Below are 21,554 nucleotides of genomic sequence, written 5' to 3'. Positions count from 1 at the left end.
TATCTCCTTAAGTATGATTCCTCTTGATCCAGAGACCTGTGGACTAAAAAGAGAAATTATCTGTCTACCCCACCTCCACCCACAACATTCAGTGGTGATCAACAGACACCTCTGTTCAAGAAGGTGAAGAACAGGAAGCACTGATTAATCACTGGTCCTTGGCAATTCTGAAATCCAGATGGGCATATGTCCCAGTTCTCCCCATTCTCTACATTTTCATAGGAAATAATCCATGTTTGTGGCTGAGTAACCTTCTCAGACTGATTTCTGCCAGTAGAAATGGAAATTCCTATTTATTTAGAACTCGTACTGTCTTTTTTAGTCCAATCTGATACAGTTTCCTTAAAAACTCATGTGTTTTCAATGAGTCGCATTGTAGTCCACTCTACTCTGCAATTCCTTTTCATACAGGCCACATGTCAGACAATATGAGTCTGAGAAAGCCTTTAGTCTGCTTGAGAGGGTAGACTAAAGGCACTTTGGTTCTCCTCCACATGGCTTCCTATCTTCCAGTAGAGTGAACTGGGCTTCTTTACTACATGGTGGTCTTTGGGTTCCAACAGGGTGAGAGGACAAGCTGCAAGCCCTCTGTATCTCCTAGGCTCTGGAAATTGAATAACATCACTTTTACCCCCGTTCTATTAGTTAAAGTAAATCACAAAGCTAGCCCAGATTCAATGAGTGAAGACCCCACCTTTGAAGGAAGGAGCAGCAGTGTTAGTTACAAAGAGGCATGGGAAAGGCATGCTACATTGGGACCATTGTTCTAATGACCTACCACATTTACTTTTTTTTTTTTTTTTTTTGCGGTACACGGGCCTCTCACTGTTGTGGCCTCTCCCATTGCGGAGCACAGGCTCCGGACGCGCAGGCTCAGCGGCCATGGCTCACGGGCCCAGCCGCTCCGCGGCATGTGGGATCTTCCTGGACCAGGGCATGAACCCGTGTCCCCTGCATCAGCAGGTGGACTCTCAACCACTGCACCACCAGGGAAGCCCCCACATTTACTTTTTAAACGAACAATCCCATGTAACGACCCACTGCATGTTATCTTTTCTAAAAAAATTGAAATATATTTGATTTACAATATTGTGTTAGTTTCAGGCATACAGCATAGTGATTCAGTTTGGTTTTTTTCAGATTATATTCCATTGTAGGTTATTATAAGATGTTAACTATAATTCCCTTTGCTATACAGTAAATCCTTATTGTGTATATTTTATGTATAGTAGTTTGTATCTGTTAATCCCATATCCCTAATTTGTCCTCCCCACCTTTCCTTTTTGGTAACCATAAGTTTGTTTTCTATGTCTGTGAGTCTGTTTCCATTTTGTGTATAGACTCATTTGTATTATTTTTTAGATTCCATATATAAGTGATATAATATTTGTCTTTGTCTGACTTACTTCACTTAGTATGGTAATCTCTAGGTCCATCCATGTTGCTGCAAATGGCATATTTCATTCTTTTTTATGGCTGAGTAATATTCATATATATATATATATATATATATATATATATATATATATATATGCCACATCTTCTTAAGCCAGTTATCTGTTGATGGGCACTTGGGTTGTTTCTATGTCTTGGCTATTGTAAATAGTGCTGCTATGAATGTTGAGGTGCATGTATCTTTTTGAATTAGAGTTTTGGGGTTTTTTTTTTTTTTGGATATATACCCAGAAGTAGAATTGTTAGATAATATGGTAGCTCTATTTTTAGTTTTTTAAGGAACCTCATACTGTTCTCCCTAGTGGATGCACCAGTTTACATTTCCTACCAACAGTGTACAAGGATTCTGTTTTCTCCACACTCTCTCCAGCATTTATTATTTGTAGCCTTTTTTTTTTTTTTTTTTTGCGGTACGCGGGCCTCTCACTTTTGCGGCCTCTCCCGTTGCGGAGCACAGGCTCCAGACACGCAGGCTCAGCGGCCATGGCTCACGGGCCCAGCCGCTCTGCGGCATGTGGGATCTTCCCGGACCGGGGCAGGAACCCGTGTCCCCTGCATCGGCAGGCGGACTCTCAACCACTGCGCCACCAGGGAAGCCCCTTGTAGCCTTTTTGATGATGGCCATTCTGACCAGTACAAGGGGATACTTCATTGTGGTTTAGATTTGCATTTCTCTAATAATTAGTGATGTTGAACATCTGAAGTAAACTCTTTGAGTTGTATAGATTTTGAGTTTCCTGAGAGAGTACTTTGCAAAAATGGAATATTCTGTAAATATTTAAATTGAATGAAATTTATTTCTTGCTCTAAAAGTTTTTGAATAGTATATTTTCATATATTGAGTTCAATAATAATAGTGAGGGGTATGTAAAGGTCAAGCAGAGTACATTACATTAATGTTTTCGTCCTTTGTAATTTTTATTTAAAATTGTATGTTTAGAGTAGCTTTGAAAAACAGTGTAATGACGGAGTCCTCAGTGTAGAGGCAGCCCGGACATTAATTGGTGCAACCAAAAGCTATTGCCACATCCAAGGAAAGTAAGTGTAATACTTCTTTAACTGATATTTCCAAAATTGAATGGGTATGTGATAGAGAATGAAGAAACTGAGAGTTCAGTGTCCAGATTGATCAATCTTTTTATCTTATCTATCTGTCCGTCCATCCATCTACTTCCTATTTTACTTTACTTTACTTTTCTATTTTACTTCCTATTTTTCTTGTTTATACTTTTCTCCCTGAAAATTCATAACTTTGATGACATTGGGAGTTTCTGGAGGAAGATTTGACTACAGAGCAATTATATGAGAGACAAGGGGAGCCATGAAAAAGAACCCATATAGTTTTAATTATGGTGATAATTATTTTGTCTTTATATCATATTTACTAAATTACTGCATAGGGGAAGTAAGGAGGCCTGGAGCCTGCCATTAAACTGCTCTCTGGGGTGGAATAGGATCATAGGATCTGGAGGATCTGGAGGATCTGGAGGATCCTATCCTATCAGGGAACTGATAGATGCAATTAATATGATGGGAAAAGCTCAGTATCTTAGAGATATATTGATACCTGGTTACAGTCCTGAAACATTAGATAATGGATGGTCTAAGACAAACCTGTGGGGCAACAGTGATAGGAGATTCTGTCTGGGTGATAGTTAACATTTCAGCAGCCTGGTACTATATCTGGGAGATGTAGCATCAATTCCTAAATAAAGTTTGGGAAGGACAGAGACTTCAGGGCCTTGGAGAATCTTGGGCTAGTCAAGGCATGACAAAAGGAAGCTTGATTCTAAACCCCAAAGAGTTGGATTCTGAAGTTTTAATTATGTTCTACCTCAGGTCACAGATAGTTCCAGGAACATGGACAGCAGGAGTCTCCCACTAAAAATGTTTCTGTTCTATGACCATGGGTGGGTAGGTGGATGGATACAGAGGCATATTTAATAAACCCATATTACATTTATGTTTAGTATAACTTTCTGTTTTATATTACCCAAAGGTATAGCACTTGCTTTTCATTATAACACATATGTATATTTTTCTCTATTAGATTCATGAGTATTTATGATGTTTCAACTTATGTAAGAGCTAGAAGTTGGCTTATGAAGTTTAAAAACATATTAACTTTCTTGGAATATCATGAAGATAAGACACCTCTTTCTCTATATGGGTAAGTACTGTGAACCTGTAATAGCAATGTACTTGAAAATATGACCTTTTCTACATTGTCAGAATAGATTACTTTGATCTTCCCTAAAAAAAAAAAAAAAACCCAACTAATATTATAGTCAAGTCTTATTGATTGAGTGCGGAAGGAACAAAGTTCTTGCTTCTCTTTCTCCATTCTGTTTTACCAATTTCATTGGCACCTCTATTAGAGAGTGGGTAGAAAAAAGATGAAAAGGATGGTCATATTTGGATTCTTCAAGTTTGAATTACCATGTCTTAGGGTCACATTACATGTTGGACTTCTTTCATATTCTTCTGGGATGAGCAGGGGTGAGAAATAGCAAACTCAAAGACTAGATCTAGCTCTCAACTTAATTTCATCTGTGCCATGGGATAGTTCTGTTGATGTCTATAATTAGGAAAAACACAGCATGGCCTTAATAATAATTATAAACAACGTCCAAAATAACGCAAGATACAGATTTTTCTTAACTTGTGTAGACTCTTTGTTTTGTTATATAAGTTGTGAGCTTATATACTTTTTAGAGCAGAAAGACAAGGTTTTTCTACTAACAAAAGATGTCAGGGCTTCCCTGGTGGTGCAGTGGTTGAGAGTCAGCCTGCCGATGCAGGGGACATGGGTTTGTGCCCTGGTCCAGGAAGATCCCACATGCCGTGGAGCGGCTGGGCCCATCAGCCATGGCTGCTGAGCCTGCGCATCCGGAGCCTGTGCTCCGCAACGGGAGAAGCCACAACAGTGAGAGGCCCGCGTACTGCAAAAAAAAAAAAAGATGTCAAATGAGAAAATACTGGGACCATTAATGCTAATAAATTTTAAGTGGGTGTTAACATGCTTTTCGTAACAAATTATGATAATTTTTTACTTTCTTCCATTGATTAAGTTTACAGAAAAATATAAAAATTTAAAACCCTAGGATCTTGACATATATCCAAGTAACTTCTTTTTGTCAGCTTCTACTTTAGATGAATAGAAAAAAATTTTTTAAATGTCATCATAATATTGAATAGAATATTTCATTCTATTCCTAATTTTAAGCAGTGTTGATGTTTTTCTCAAAATTAATTTGTTTCTTGCTTTTGATGTATGAATTTTTGCATTGTTCCTATGTGTGATTAGCCTTGATTTTAGAAAATGCTCTCCAGACAAATCTCAAACAGACAATCCAACCTTACACCTAAAGGAGCTAGAAAAAGAAGAACAAACAAAGCCCTTAGTTAATAGAAAGGAAGAAATCATAAATATCAGAGCAGAAATAAGTGAAAGAGAGACTAAAAAACAATAGAATAGATAAATGAAACTAAGAGCTGGTTCTTTGAAAAAATAAATAAAATTGATAAACCTTCAGCCCAACTCACCAAGAAAAAGAGAGGGCCCAAATCAATAAAATCAGATGAAAAAGAAGTTACAACTGAAATCACTGAGATACAAAGGATCACAAGAGAGTACTACAGTTATATGCCAATAAGATAGAAGAAATGGACAAATTCTTAGAAAGGTACAATCTCCCAAGACTGTAGCAGGAAGAAGTAGAAAATATGAACAGACCAATTACCAGTACTGAAATCGAATCAGTAATTTAAAAACTCCCAACAAACAAAATTCCAGGACCAGATGGCTTCACAGATGAATTCTACCAAACATTTAGAGAAGAGTTAACACATATGTCCTTATCAAATAATTCCAAAAAATTGCAGAGGAAGGAACGCTTCTGAAATCATTCTATAAAGCCAGCATTACCCTGATACCAAAACCAGGCAAAGATATCACAAAAAAAGGAAATTATGGGCCAATATCACTGATGAGCATATCAATAGATGCAAAAATCCTCAACAAAATATTAGCAAACCAAATTCAGCAATACATTTAAAGGATCATACACCATGATCAAGTGGGATTTGTCCCAAGGATGCAAGGATGGTTCAATATGTATGTATATATTCCATATATATAATGGAATATTACTCAGCCCTAGAAAAGAATGAAATCTTGCCATTTGCCATGTGGATGGACTTAGATGGTATTATGCTAAATGAAGTAAGTCAGACAGAGAAAGTCAATTACTGTATGATTTCACTTATATGTGGGTTCTAAAAAAACAAAACAAATGAATAAACGTAACAAAAGAGAAACAGAGTCATAGATACAGAGAACAAACAGGTAGTGTCCAGAAGGGAGGGGTCGGGGGAGGAAAGAAATAGTGAGGGAAATTAAAATGTACAAGCTTCCAGTTGCAAAATAAATGAGTAACCAGTATGAAATGTACAGTGTGGGCAATATAGTTAGTAACTATGTAGTATCTTTGTATGGTGACATATCATAACTAGACTTACTGTGATTATCATTTTAAAAGGTCTAGAAATATTGAATCAGTGTGTTGTGTAACAGGACCTAACATAGTGTTCTAGGTCAATCATACTTCAAAAACAAACCAACAAACAAATCCATAGAAAAAAAAGATCAGATTTGTGGTTACCAGAGGTGGGGGGTGGGAGAGGGGGAAGTGGATGAAAACAGTCACCAGGTACAATTTCCATTTGTCAGATAAATAAGTACTAGGGAGGTAATGTATTACACCATGATGAATATAGTTAACACTGCTGCATGTTACATATGAAAGCTGTTAAGGGAGTAAGTCCTAAGGGTTCTCATCACAAGGAGAAATTTTCTGTTTAATGTTGCATCTCTATGAGATAATGGATGTTCACTACACTTACCGTGATGATCAGTTTGTGATGTTTGTAAGCCAAACCACTATGTTGTATACCTTAAAATTTATACAGTGCTGTATGTCAATTATATCTTAAGAAAACTGGAAGAAAAACACACACCCCCAAAAGCCACCCTCCCAAATGAATATGTATTTACAGTACCTAATGTTTTGGCAGAGGTTAATGAAAATGTTTCTTCTACCTGGGTGAATAATAAGCATAAGACATTAACTTTAAAAAAAAGCTCCTCAGCCCTGATCTAGATTACCAAGAGCCATATTTTTATCTTTTTCCCTTATGATTTTTATGTCTAGAAAGTATGGTTTAGATTTTTGCTTAGCTATTGTTTCATATTATTTGTATCTTTCTTCAAATTAATGTTAATATTTATTTAAACAAATGAACTTCAGATTTTAATTGTTATACCTTTAAAGTGATCTGACATTTTATTTGATCTCTTTTTTTTCAGGAATAATAAATTTCTGATTTTTATATATCACATTGTATTTTCAGAAGAATTTGAATATGCAGGACATATTATACGGATAATGTACATTTATCCTATGATAATGCATCTATGGCCAATGGCAAGAGAATTAAATGTGTCAGCACTGATATTAGTAAACTACTATTTTGTATTTTTATATCTGTTAGAATCAGCATTGAAGGTACTGTTTAAAATAGAAATGTATCCTATAAAAAGAACAGTTTAGATAATTTGAATCTATTTTTGTCATTTTTTGGAAATAATTGATACTAGAAGCCTTTTGCTGTAGCAGTTGATAGGATCCTGGAATTTTAGTAATCTTTTTGAATTTTCTGAGTTTAATAATGAAATCAGTAAAACAGTTAGTCTTGGATATCAGATAAGAGAAGTATAAAAGTGGAGAGAATCTCAAAGATCAGGCAAAAAAGAATTGAAAATCTAGACATTTGCTGTTTCCCTCAAATACTCCCTGTAATGATGCAAAGAATAAATAAGTGAATAAAACCAAAATGGTTTGCTAGTTACTTGTCATAAGATGAGAACTACTTTTTAGGATAAATGCTTCAAAGATGAGTTATCAGCATTACATTTTCATACTTTAATTATAATTAATAGTATTGCAATGAATCTGTTTAGTACTTTTCATTGCTTTTCTTTGGCATTACAGCTTCATAATAGATTATGTATATTTGGAATCAAATTATAATTTTTGATGTAGGATTTTTTTGAATTTCAAATGAATGACTTAAAACCCAACTTTTGGAATATAACTCATTTGTAGTTGAGGATTTAACTGTTAATTTTAAAGAATCCCCTCCCCATATCATTGTATAGTGCTATGAAATGATGTACATTCTATATGTTTTCTAAACAGATAACAATTTTGAAAAGCAGATATTTTCATCAACATTGGAATACTTTGGAATTTTGTATCGTGCTTATTGGAATCGTTGATATATTTTGTATATACTTTGTCAGATTGAGACCAGACCACTTGGTTCTTATTCAGTTTACAGTAATAATAGGTTATTTCAGAATAATTAGATTTATTCCTCTTATCAAGGTAAAACTTCAAATTTTAAAATACTTTTTTTTTTCCTATACTATTTGTCAAATGAATTAAGAAACCTCACTATTTTGAAAGAAATGAGGGAGGGAGCTGTCTTTTCTCCTGGAACCCTCTCTTTAAAGGTATCTGCATGGTTCACTCTCTCACTCCCTTCAAGTCATTGCTCAAATCTCACCTTCTCATGGAGAAGGTCTTCCCTGACCTTCTTTTACGCTACGTAAAATGACAACCTGCCCTCTATACTCCCAGCGTGTTCCACCCATCTCTCTGATCCCCCTCCACTTGTTTAAATTTTAATTTTTCTGCGTAGCACTTATCACTTTTTTACTGTATGTTATATGTGCTTTCCACAAGGTAGGGATCTTTGTTTTGGTCACTGATGTAACCTGTGGCTCCAGAATGGTACCTAGTATATAGTTAGTACTTAATAAGTTATGTATTGAATGAATAAATGAAAACAGTGGTGCCCCTGCAGCAGGATTACCCAGAAACAAGTTCTCCAAGTTTTAGTAAAATTTGCTCATAAAGCCCTAACTGTGCAGAAGCATAAAAATATTTACCCTAGAGCCCACACTACTTACATAGCCCACTGCCTATGAAGTTCAGTTTTACTGTGGCCTTCAATCTCCTTAACAATGACCATTTCTTCTTTTCGTGGCTCTGGTTTTGATTCTGAAGGTAGATCTTCAGATTTTCAGTCTCCATTCTTAAGCCTCCTTTCTCTTTCCAATGCAGTTGCGTTATATAAGCTTTTTTTTTTTTTTTTTTTTTTTTTTTTTTCAGTACGCGGGCCCTTCACTGTTGTGCCCTCTCCCGTTGCGGAGCACAGGCTCCGGACGCGCAGGCTCAGCAGCCATGGCTCACGGGCCCAGCCGCTCCGCGGCATGTGGGATCTTCCCAGACCGGGGCACGAACCCGTGTCCCCTGCATAGGCAGGCGGACTCTCAACCACTGCGCCACCAGGGAAGCCCTATATAAGCTTTTAACTTGGGTGCTCTAGATGATTTCACTTGCCACTCCATATTTTTGAGTTGCTTAATTCTTATTACATCAAATAAGTCTTTTAGTATGTATTGAAGTTATAGAGGCTTAATATGAAAAAACATTGCTGTAAACCCTGACGGCAAAAGGCATACATTAGAATCCTCCATCTAGTCCCCGTTCTCCAAGCAATTTTATAGTGATCTTAAAGGCAAAATCGTCTGAATGCCCAGACTTGTGCTTGTTGACTTCCTTTTTTTGTTCCTTCCTTGATTCTTTATTAATGTTACCAAACTTTAGTGTTCATAAGGATGACTCTACAGAGTTGTATGCACAATTTATTTATGATTTTTTCCTTATGAGCTGAGTTTAGAGCAAAGTGTCGACATAAGGTATAACCCACCATAATACAAACGCCTCTAGAAATGAGGATATGTAGAATGAGGCTAAGTCTTAATGTGGAAGGTAGAGGTGTCCTTAGATAAGCAGTTTTTATACAGGGATCTTATGCAGATGAATGTAAAATAATTATTTTAGAAGGAATACTTTGTGAAAAGTCTCTCTGAGTGAAATAAAGATTTAAAGATGTGTTATTGTGGAAGTCAACCCTATTTAAAGTGTGAACTAGTTGCTATTTCTGTTTAACATGCTCTGACAAGTCCCAGTGGAGTGTATTTAAGTAAATATAGTCATGATTAGCTTTTGTTTACTGAACAGTTACTATGTTCAAGGAACTGTGCAGACCACTTTACTTACATTATCTAGTTAAATTATTATAAGAGCCCTGTGAAGTAGGTGTCACCACTCTATCAAGTTAGGTGTCCTAATAGCCAGTCTCAGCAGAGTGTGGCTTTCAAAAGAAACAAATCTGTATTGGAAAACTTTGAAGAATATTGGAGACCTTTACTTCAGATTGGCCCAGGGGGTGCCAGTGCATCATGGAATAAAACTTTATAAAAAACCTCTTTAATATCTCTCCCTCTGCCCAAAGTTTCACAACCAGAATAACAGTTTTAAAAAAATCTGTCCCTTCTCTGCTCTTGTGACTCCTTCTCTGTGATGTCCTTTTCCTGGTCACATGTTCCTCCTGTGTTACCTGGCCCCTCACCGTCCTCCCTGTGCTCTGATGTGCATCTGTCTCTGTGATTCACTGCATTGCTCGTGAGGGCCACTCCACTGGAATTCTGGTACTTAGGTATTATTATCCTCATTGAACAGATGAGGACACTGAGTCCTTAGAGTCACTAAGTAACTTGCTCAAGGTCACAGAGCTGGTGAGTAGCAGAGCTGGTATTTGAACCCAGGGAGGTTTATATTTAAAAATCCCACTCTCCTCAGTCACTGCACTCTCCTTCCTCAGCTTATGATTTGAGAAATTCAGAGCTAAGGAGGATCTTAGATACCCTAAGGTCCTTATCTTACAAGTGGAGAAACTGAGGTGTAGAGAGATTTATTCAGTTGGTTACTATCACCCAAGTTATTGGGGTGACCTCTCTTGTCCCCTGAAAACTGGTGATATGGAGAATGAGGGAAAGCGCAGGGTAGGGATTTCCCCTTAAAGCTACAGAACAGTTATTCGTTGAGCTTTCATTTCTTTAGAGTGGCTCTCAAACTTGAGCGTGCATAGAATCACCTGGAGGACTTGTTAAAGCACCGATATGGGGGCCCATCCCCAGAGTTTCTGATTCAGCAGGTCTGGAGTGGGGCCTGAGAATTTGTGTTTCAGCAATGGTGTCACATTTGTGTTTCTAACAAGCTTGTTAGAAATGACACTTTGAGAACATCTGCCTTAGAGGGTGCTTTTCCTCATTAAATTTTCAGTTTTTTTCTCTCCGTTATTCCAGGTACTAATACCACTGCTGATGAATATTGTAGATGTGCAGATCAAAAAGCGCCTCAGCTTGATGTATAGTATTACAAAAGGCTATGTCAAAAGTCAAGAGGATACCAAGTTTTTAATAAAACAAATTTCTAGCCGAAAATCCATAAATCAGGTGAGGGACAAGCACTGGTCATTTGGGGAAAACATCACTTAGGTGTCTTGATTTCTTTTAAGACCATTTCTGCATGTATTTGACCCAACAGATAAATTATATCAAGTGAAAGGGATTCAGTTGTTTATTATGTGATACGAGGTGCTGCAGAGAACAGTCTCTGCTCTTTAAATTTCAGCTATGATTATCAAACTCATTTATGATCTTCAGAGAAGAAAATCTATTCATTTTTATTTTCTGAGTGCAGAGTAAAGATTCTGTCTTTGTAACACTCTCGAAGGGTAGGACACTTGAAATAGGCTTCATATAGGAAATGAGACGTGAATAAGGCTTTAAGGAAAGGGTAGGTCTGAAGTGGCGGGAGAGAGAGGGAAAGAGAACAAAGATTTGACAGTGAAAACTTCAAATGCTGGTACTGAGGAGTGCATGAGTGGTCGTATTTATTATTATTATTTTTTTATCATTCAAGATCCTCCTCATTTCCAGGCAGTATGAGTTAAGTACCAAATGGGAGATGAGGACGTAAGCACATTAGGAACTCATAGGTGGAATGAATCACCTCCTAACCAGCTTCCCTCACACCAGTCTGTCCACTTCAGGCCCCTCTGCAATTTAGCAGAGTCACGTTCCTAAAAGGGCTATTTTAACTTTAACTTTTATGATTTTCTGCTTCAGAGTATTCAATTCCATGGCCTAAGAGGTAAGATCTTTGAATATACACACACAGACACACACACAGAACACTTATGGTAAAAAATATTCATGCATAATTTTGCAACTTTGAAATAATATAATAAAAGAAATAAAATTATCCCTCTCAGCCCTCCACTCTACCATCTCCCAGAGACAGCCCCAAAGCCACCACTCCTGGGTTAAATTCCTCTACTATTAGGCAATAATAATTTTAATAATATGCATATGTATTTAATTCTTTTTTTGGAATTTTATTTTATTTATTTTTTATACAGCAGGTTCTTATTAGTCATCAGTTTTATACACATCAGTGTATACATGTCAGTCCCAATTGCTCAATTCATCACACCCCCACCCCCCGTCGCTTTCCCCCCTTGGTGTCCATACATTTGTTCTCTACATCTGTGGCTCAATTTCTGCCCTGCAAACCGGTTCATCTGTACCATTTTTCTAGGTTCCACATATATGCGTTAATACACGATATTTGTTTTTCTCTTTCTGACTTACTTCACTCTGTATGACAGTCTCTAGATGCATCCACGTCTCTACAAATGACCCAATTTCGTTCCTTTTTATGGCTGAGTAATATTCCACTGTATATATGTACCACATATTCTTAATCCATTCATCTGTTGATGGGCATTTAGGTTGCTTCCATGACCTGGCTATTGTAAATAGTGCTGCAATGAACATTGGGGCGCATGTGTCTTTTTGAATTATGGTTTTCTCTGAGTACATGTGCAGTAGTGGGATTGCTGGATCATATGGTAATTCTATTTTTAGTTCTTTAAGGAACCTCCATACTGTTCTCCATAGTGGTTGTATCAATTTACATTCCCACCAACAGTGCAAGAGGATGCCCTTTTCCCCACACCCTCTCCAGCATTTGTTGTTTGTAGATTTTCTGATGATGCCCCTTCTAACTGGTGTGAGGTGATACCTCATTGTAGTTTTGATTTGCATTTCTCTAATAATTAGTGATGTTGAGCAGCTTTTCATGTGCTTCTTGGCCATCTGTATGTCTTCTTTGAAGAAATGTCTATTTAGGTCTTCTGCCCATTTTTGGATTGGGTTGTTTGTTTTTTTAATATTGAGCTGCATGAGCTGTTTATATATTTTGGAGATTAATCCTTCGTCCGTTGATTAATTTGCAAATATTTTCTCCCATTCTGAGGGTTGTTTTTCGTCTTGTTTGTGGTTTCCTTTGCTGTGCAAAAGCTTTGAAGTTTCATTAGGTCCCATTTGTTTATTTCCATTATTCTAGGAGGTGGATCAAAAAAGATCTTGCTGTGATTTATGTCAAAGAGTATTCTTCCTATGTTTCCTCTAAGAGTTTTATAGTGTCCTGTCTTACATTTAGTTCTTTAATCCATTTTGAGTTTATTTTTGTATGGTGTTAGGGAGTGTTCTAATTTCATTCTTTTACATGTAGCTGTCCAGTTTTCCCAGCACCACTTATAGAAGAGACTGTCTTTTCTCCGTTGTATATCCTTGCCTCCTTTGTCATAGATTAGTTGACCATATGTGCATGAGTTTATCTCTAGGCTTTCTATCTTGTTCCATTGATTTGTATTTCTGTTTTTGTGCCAGTACCATATTGTCTTGATTACTGTAGCTTTGTAGTAGACTCTGAAGTCAGAGTGTCTGATTCCTCCAGCTCCGTTTTTTTCCCTCAAGACTGCTTTGGCTATTCGCGGTCTTTTGTGTCTCCATACAAATTTTAAGATTTTTTGTTCTAGTTCTGTAAAAAATGCCATTGGTAATTTGATAGGGATTGCATTGAATCTGTAGATTGCTTTGGGTAGTATAGTCATTTTCAAAATATTGATTCTTCTAATCCAAGAACATGGTATATCTCTCCATCTGTTGATATCATATTTAATTTCTTTCATCAGTGTCTTACAGATTTCTGCATACAGGTCTTTTGTCTCCTTAGGTAGGTTTATTCCTAGGTATTTTATTCTTTTAGTTGCATTGGTAAATGGGAGTGTTTCCTTAATTTCTCTTTCAGATTTTTCATCATTAGTGTATAGGAATGCAACAGATTTCTGTGCATTAATTTTGTATCCTGCAACTTTACCAAATTCATTGATTAGCTCTAGTAGTTTTCTGGTGGCATCTTTAGGATTCTCTATGTATAGTGTCATGCCACCTGCAAACAGTGACAGTTTTACTTCTTTTCCAATTTGTATTCCTTTTATTTCTTTTTCTTCTCTGGTTGCCATGGCTAGGACTTCCAAAACTATGTTGAATAATAGTGATGAGAGAGGACATCCTTGTCTTGTTCCTGATCTTAGAGGAAATGCTTTCAGATTTTCACCATTGAGAATGATGTTTGCTGTGGGTTTGTCATATATGGCCTTTATTATGTTGAAGTAGGTTCCCTCTATGCCCACTTTCTGGAGAGTTTTTTTAATCATAAATGGGTGTTGAGTTTTGTCAAAAGCTTTTTCTGCATCTATCAAGATCATATGGTTTTTCTTCTTCAATTTGTTAATATGGTGTATCACATTGATTGATTTGCGTATATTGAAGAAGCCTTGCATCTCTGGGATAAATCCTACTTGATCATGGTGTATGATCCTTTTAATGTGTTGTTGGATTCTGTTTGCTAGTATTTTGTTGAGATTTTTTGCATCTATATTCATCGGTGATATTGGTCTGTAATTTTCTTTTTTTGTAGTATCTTTGTCTGGTTTTGGTATCAGGGAGATGGTGGCCTCATAGAATGAGTTTGGGAGTGTTCCTTATTCTGCAGTTTTTTAGAAGAGTTTGAGAAGGATGGGTGTTAGCTCCTCTCTAAATGTTCAATAGAATTCACCTGTGAAGCCATCTGGTCCTGGACTTCCATTTTTTGGAAGATTTTTAATCACAGTTTCCATTGCATTATTTGTGATTGGTCTGTTCATATTTTCTATTTCTTCCTGGTTCAGTCTTGGAAGGTTATACCTTTCTAAGGATTTGTCCATTTCTTCCAGGTTGTCCTTTTTATAGGCATAGAGTTGCTTGTAGTAGTCTCTTAGGATGCTTTGTATTTCTGCGGTGTCTGTTGTAACTTCTCCTTTTTCATTTCTAATTTTATTGATTTGAGTCCTCTCCCTCTTTTTCTTGATGAGTCTGGCTAATGGTTTATCAATTTTGCTTATCTTCTCAAAGAACCAGTTTTTAGTTTTATTCATCTTTGCTGTTGTTTTCTTTGTTTCTATTTCATTTATTTCTGCTCTGATCTTGATGATTTCTTTCCTTCTGCTAACTTTGGGTTTTGTTTGTTCTTCTTTCTCAACTTCCTTTAAGTGTAAGTTTAGATTGTTTATTTGAGATTTTTCTTGTTTCTTGAGGTAGGCTTGTATAGCTGTAAACTTCCCTCTTAGAACTGCTTTTGCTGCATCCCGCAGGGTTTGGATCATCGTGTTTTCATTGTCATTTGTCTGTAGGTATTTTTTCATTTCCTCTTTGATTTCTTCAGTGATCGTTTGGTTATTTAGTAACGTATTGTTTAGCCTCCATGTGTTTGTGTTTTTTACGTTTTTTTCCCTGTAATTCATTTCTAATCTCATAGCGTTGTGGTCAGAAAAGATGCTTGATATGATTTCAGTTTTCTTAAATTTATTGAGGCTTGATTTGTGACCCAAGTTGTGATCTGTCCTGGAGAATGTTCCATGTGCACTTGAGAAGAAAGTGTAATCTGCTGTTTTTGGATGGACTGTCCTATAACTATCAATTAAATCTATCTGGTCTATCGTGTCATTTAAACCTTATGTTTCTTATTTATTTTCATTTTGGATGATCTGTCCATTGGTGTAAGTGAGGTGTTAAAGTACCCACTCTTATTGTGTTGCTGTCGATTTTCTCTTTTATAGCTGTTAGCAGTCGCCTTATGTATTGAGGTGCTCTTACGTTGGGTGCATATATATTTATAATTGTTATATCTTCTTCTTGGATTGATCCCCTGATCATTATGTAGTCCCCTTCCTTGTCTCTTGTAACATTCTTTATTTTAAAGTCTATTTTGTCTGATACGAGTATTGCTACTCCAGCTTTCTTTCGATTTCCATTTGCACGGAGTATCTTTTTCCATCCCCTCACTTTCAGTCTGTTTGTGTCCTTAGGTCTGAAGTGGGTCTCTTTTAGACAGCATATATATGGGTCTTGTTTTTGTATCCATTCAGCAAGCCTGTGTCTTTTGGTTGGAGCATTTAACCCATTCATGTTTAAGGTAATTATCAATATGTATGTTCCTATGACCATTTTCTTAGTTGTTTTGAGTTTGTTTTTGTAGGTCCTTTTCTTCTCTTGTGTTTCCCACTTAGAGAAGTTCCTTTAGCATTTGTTGTAGAACTGGTTTGGTGGTGCTGAATTCTCTTAGCTTTTGCTTGTCTGTAAAGGTTTTGATTTCTCCATTGAATCTGAATGAGATCCTTGCCAGGTAGAGTAATCTTGGTTGTAGGTTCTTCCCTTTCATCACTTTAAGTATATCATGCCACTCCCTTCTGGCTTGTAGAGTTTCTGCTGAGAAATCAGCTGTTAATCTTATGGGAGTTCCCTTGTATGTTATTTGTCATTTTTCCCTTGCTGCTTTCAATAATTTTTCTTTGTCTTTAATTTTTGCCAATTTGATTACTATGTGTCTCGGTGTGTTTCTCCTTGGGTTTATCCTGTATGGGACTTGCTGCGCTTCCTGGACTTGGATGGCCATTTCCTTTCCCATGTTAGGGAAGTTTCGACTATAATCTCTTCAGATATTTTCTCGGGTCCTTTCTCTCTCTCTTATCCTTCTGGGACCCCTATAATGCGGATGTTGTTGTGTTTAATGTTGTCCCAGAGGTCTCTTAGGATGTCTTCATTTCTTTTCATTCTTTTTTCTTTATTCTGTTCCACAGCAGTGAATTCCACCATTCCTTCTTCCTGGTCATTTATCCGTTCTTCTGCCTCAGTTATTGTGCTATTGATTCCTTCTAGTGTAGTTTTCATTCCAGTTATTGTATTGTTCATCTGTTTGTTTGTTCTTTAATTCTTCTAGTTCTTTGTTAAACATTTCTTGCATCTTCTCGATCTTTGCCTCCATTCTTTTTCTGAGGTTCGGTATCATCTTCACTATCATTATTCTGAATTCTTTTTTTGGAAGGTTGGCTATCTCCACATCATTTAGTTGTTTTTCTGTGGTTTTATCTTGTTCTTTCATGTGGTACATAGCCCTCTGCCTTTTCATCTTGTCTATGTTTCTGTGAATGTGGTTTTTGTTCCACAGGCTGCAGGTTTGTTGTTCTTCTTGCTTCTTTTGTCTGCCCTCTGCTGGATCTAATTCTTGATTTATTATTTCTAAACAGCCTTTATTTACTCTTTGCTGTGCAATATAAGGAGATTAAACATTCATCTCCTTTAACCTTTTCTTTTTCTCTCTTAAATTTTTGGAGTTATTATTTTTACAGGCAGACGGTTTATAACATTTACCTTCTATGCTGTAAGTATAATTGTCTTCATTCTTTTCAGTAAATTACTCTATACATGGAAAACCAAAAAACAACCTCTACTTTATGATTATATAAATATTATGATTGTATAAATGTTACTCACTCTAGAACCTATCATTTGATTGAATCCATAACAAAGGAAATAGGATGCTATGTCATTAAACCTTTTGTACTTGAAGGAGACCCTTCTCTATGAAACAGCAAATGAATTAATTTTTTTTAACAATACCTTCCTTCTCTTCCTTTAGGTTATATTCCTCAGCCACTCTTTCTGGAGTCTCATGTGAGCTCCCTTTTTACTTTCCTTTCTATTATGCTGGATTATGTCCATAAGAAATTTTTTCCATACGTACAAAAAATTTTCCCTAAGTCCAAAATTCTTTTTGTTTTGATTTTGATTTTAATAGTTTGACTCTCCAAAACCATTTTCCTGAAGTCATTGCCCCTCTGTCTTCAGCATTGCTGATACAAGACTGATTTTACTTTTGCTTTTGTAGGTGACTTTTTCCCTCATTCTTTAAAGTCTTTGGGATTTTCTTTTTATCCTTGGAGTTCTGAAATTTCACCAAGATATGTCTACGTGTGATTTTTTTTTTAAATTTGTCCCATTCAGCACATGGTGGAGCCTTTATAATCTGAAGATTACCATCCTCCTTCCATTACTTATTTGATTATTTTCTCCCCTCTGTGGTTTCTATTTTCTCCTTTTGGCACTCTTTTTAAAGAGTTTTGAATATCTGTGTTGAGTCCCTCTTTCAACTTTCCTCATAACTTTCAACTCTTTCCTCTTTGTATTGAGAACCCCCAGTGTGATTTTCCAGGTTCCTAAGTCAGTCTTTAGCTGTGTCTATTCTGTTATTCAGTCCATCTGTTAACTTTGTTTTTGGCAAATACTTTTTGTCAAGCAATCAAGAACTTTGATTGCTTCTTTTTCATAGTAACTGTTTCTTTTTTGTTTTTAAAAGAATGTGATATTCTCTTGAACCTCTTTATTTTAAGAATTTCTGTTTCCTGTATCAATTCCGCTTCTTTGAGGTTCATTCTTCTATTTGTTGTGTTTGGTTCTTATCTTTCATTCAGTTTTTCCACCCAGTGTTTGGTGATTTGGGGTTATATTTTCATATATGTAGATGAAAATCTAAATTGAGTAGTAGCAATAGCTAAAGGGTGTTTTCTCAGCCCAAGTGAGACTCCTGAGTTTTAATCCAAGAATGAATTTAAATCCTAATTACTGAAGCCCTAGGTCTTATAATTGTGTGCGTAAAAACAAAATCAGGGTGCGCTGGGGGTTATGTCTTCCGGTTGTTATGCCTATTTTTTGTGATGACTGTTGGTTGCCTCAGGTTCTCAGCCAAGAAAGAGAGCCTCTTTCTTTATCAAATTCAGGAGAGGGAGAGGCTGTGAAGACACCTAATTTAATGTTTTAATTTTTCATTTCTAAAATACATAAAAGATATATTGTTAAATATCTTTAGCATTTAAGATTTCTTTTTTATAATCAGGTACCACTATAGGAAGAGTATACCTGAATTTTAGGAAGGCATCTGACATCTTATATGATATCCTTATAGACTGGATAGAGAAATATTATCTAGATTTATCACAGGAGTATTGATTACTGGATCAGATATTAATGTGCAACAGAATTCTATCCTGTTGATTTACTTAGAATATTGGAGAAGAAAATTAAAAGAACTACTGAAAGTTTAGGTTGATCTCTATTAGAAAGAACATAAAGCTATTCACAGGAGAAAATATTTCAGAAACAGGAAGAGGAGAGAAGAAAAACAAGAGCCAGTGGGGGAAGTTAAGAATGTGCTTTGAGGAGTTTGGGTGAAGGCATAGCGATTTGGGGGCAGAGATTTGCCAGGAAGTGTAAGACATGAAAAGAATTCCCCTTTGGCATTTTTAAAGGAGACTTCAGTAAACATTTAAATGTCTTATTGAGATGTGTTTAGATATCAGACTGGTGTTTATTCTGAAAGTGACACGGTTCAAGAACCTGGCCAGTGGCAGCTCACCTTTAGAGAAGTCGCATGTATGTCTAGGCTTTCATGGTTATTTTCTCTTTGTGGGCAGGAGTCGGTTCCTAATGGTGTCTTATGCAACGTCATTCTGTGGCAGTTTTACAGAGCTGGTAGTATGAAGGGGGCTTAGCTGCTGTCTATGAACTGTTGCAAGCAGGGCTGGAGCACAGTATGTGGGTGTCATGTGGAGGCTAATAATTTGGTACCTTCACATTGCTGATTCAGTGTTATCAAGTGAGAAGAAATAATTTAATAAAAATTATATACTCAGGGAATTCCCTGGCAGTCCAGTAGTTAGGACTCCGTGCTTTCACTGCCAAGGGTACGGATTCCATCCCTGGTCGGGGAACGAAGATCCTGCAAGACGTGCGGTGGCCAAAAAAAAAAAAAAAAAATTGTATACTTCATTCTTATATCCAAAATGAGTGATTAATATGACTTCTCTAAACAAAACAACACACACTTAACTTTAACTGCTTAAACTTTAGATAACAAATCAGTTGTTCCTTGTAAATAGGAAGATACCATGCATGATTTGGGTGCAGAATTTCAGCCATCTGTACCTGACCATCCTAGAGAACTGTCAGTTGTTTAGTCCCAGAGCTGTTGATGTGGCCAAGCGGAAGCTCCAGAAGGACTCAAACCTAGAGGGCAAGCTCCATGTAGAGCCATGCCTGGGACATGGTGGGAATTGGACAAATACCTATTGTGTGAATGAACAGAGATGGGTTAACCCAGAGTGGACCTGTTTCTTCAGTTATGTCAGGAGTTATCTGTAGGAAACATGACCTACTTGACACCATATTTTCTCATTATTCCACTCGTTTTTGCACTCCCGATAGACTGGCTTCCCAAACAGCTTCTCTGTTGGCCACCCTCTCGTGGCACGCTATCTATGAGAATTCTCCTTGATGCACAGTGGAGTGTACACTAGTCTTTTCTAAGAAATATTAGGCACAGTAGTTATGTAAGCTACTACACAGCATCCATTGCACTATGAGTGTGAGCCTGGGGAAAGCAGCAGAATTGACAGAGAGGGAAGATTTGAGCTAAATATCTCCCCCAAACGCTAATCTAAGTGAGATTTCTTCTACCGTACTTCTTTTTTTTTTTAAATTTTGTCTATTTAATTAATTTATTTTTGGCTGCGTTGGGTCTTCATTGCTGCACGCGGGCTTTCTCTAGTTGTGGCGAGCGGGGGCTACTCTTCGTTGTGGTGCACAGGCTTCTCATTGCGGTGGCTTCTCTTGTAGTGGAGCACGGGCTCTAGGTGCGCGGGCTTCAGTAGTTGTGGCTTGCAGGCTCTATAGCATAGGCTCAGTAGTTGCAGTGCACGGGCTTAGTTGCTCCGTGGCATGTGGGATCTTCCTGGACCAGGGCCTGAACCTGTGTCCCCTGCATTGGCAGGCGGGTTCTTAACCACTGCGCCACCAGGGAAGCCCCTACCATACTTCTTTTTCTCAGGTTTTAAAGCCAGTAATGCACTTGGTGTAATTAGAAATTAATGTTTTTTTTAACTTCTCACAGAAATTATATGAAATTTTGGAAACCAACAAACGAGATGCTGTCAAAGAACTAGGTAAGTAGTTGGAATATCTAATTTCCTGAAATCACATCTTATCATCCCATAATTTAACCAAAGGAAGACAAGTTCATGCTTTCATTCAATCATTCACTCATTCATTTATTCGTTCAATAAGCATTTTTTGAATCCGTTTAATGGGCCAGGTGTACATAAAGTGTAGATACTGGTGGGAAGTGTGAGCATGTCAATAGATAATTGCAGAAAGTTAGAGGAGTTCTATTATTTGCTATGGAAGCATGAAAGAAAAAATGAAGAGTGCAGAAAGTGTATTAAGGTGGCAAGATCAGATTCCCTAAGGCAGTGGTCCCCAACCTTTTTGGCACCAGGGACCAGTTTCTTGGAAAACAATTTTTCCACAGACGGTGGGTGGGGGGGATGGTTTCAGGATGATTCAAGCACATTACATTTATTGTGCACTTTATTTCTATTATTATTACGTTGTGTTGCTTATGTCCAGTCTACTCCGTAATCTCATTTTGGTGGCTGTCACTGCAGAAAACCCTGCTTCACAAAGATAGGATGTTGGAAATGGAAGCAGGCTTTTCAGTGCTTTTGTGGCAATCTCAGGGTATTCTGCCTTGACTTTGATCCAGAACCTATGGAGATTTGAAGTTGTCTCAACCGTACTTTTAAGGCCACTGTCATTTGCCACCTCAAGCAGTTGATCCTCTTCTAGCAGGGACAGAGTCGATTCGCCTGGCTTATTCACAAATGGGTCGCAGATCCATTCCTTCCCAGTTCGGGGGTCTTTTGTGGTTGGGAAGTAATGCTCAAACTCTTTTGAAAGCTGAGGTAGGTGATCATACACCAGGTGGGAGAAAGAAGGCCCTGGCTCAGTCTCTTTCAAAATCTCTGCTAATGTTTAAAACATGTCAAAAATCCCAGTGTTCCCT

The 21,554-nt window shown here is 37.1% G+C and overlaps 1 protein-coding gene across 1 annotated transcript in view; it reads left to right on the top strand.

Annotated features, from left to right (window-relative positions):
- The window catches only part of SLC9C2 (solute carrier family 9 member C2 (putative)), a gene marked incomplete at both ends in the record, with an annotated part of 96,686 nt that overhangs the window by 32,739 nt on the left and 42,393 nt on the right, over positions 1-21,554 (top strand). The window contains 6 exon segments of the mRNA XM_082655214.1: positions 2,396-2,493; positions 3,506-3,625; positions 6,824-7,022; positions 7,716-7,904; positions 10,736-10,885; positions 20,604-20,655. Of these exon segments, the coding sequence (XP_082511340.1) occupies positions 2,396-2,493; positions 3,506-3,625; positions 6,824-7,022; positions 7,716-7,904; positions 10,736-10,885; positions 20,604-20,655 (808 nt within the window).

The sequence above is a fragment of the Grampus griseus genome (genome assembly GCF_964374135.1).
Source record: "Grampus griseus genome assembly, chromosome: 1".
Lineage (NCBI taxonomy): Eukaryota > Metazoa > Chordata > Mammalia > Artiodactyla > Delphinidae > Grampus > Grampus griseus.
Note: the sequence above shows the minus strand (reverse complement) of the source record. Positions and strands in the feature narration are given on the sequence as shown.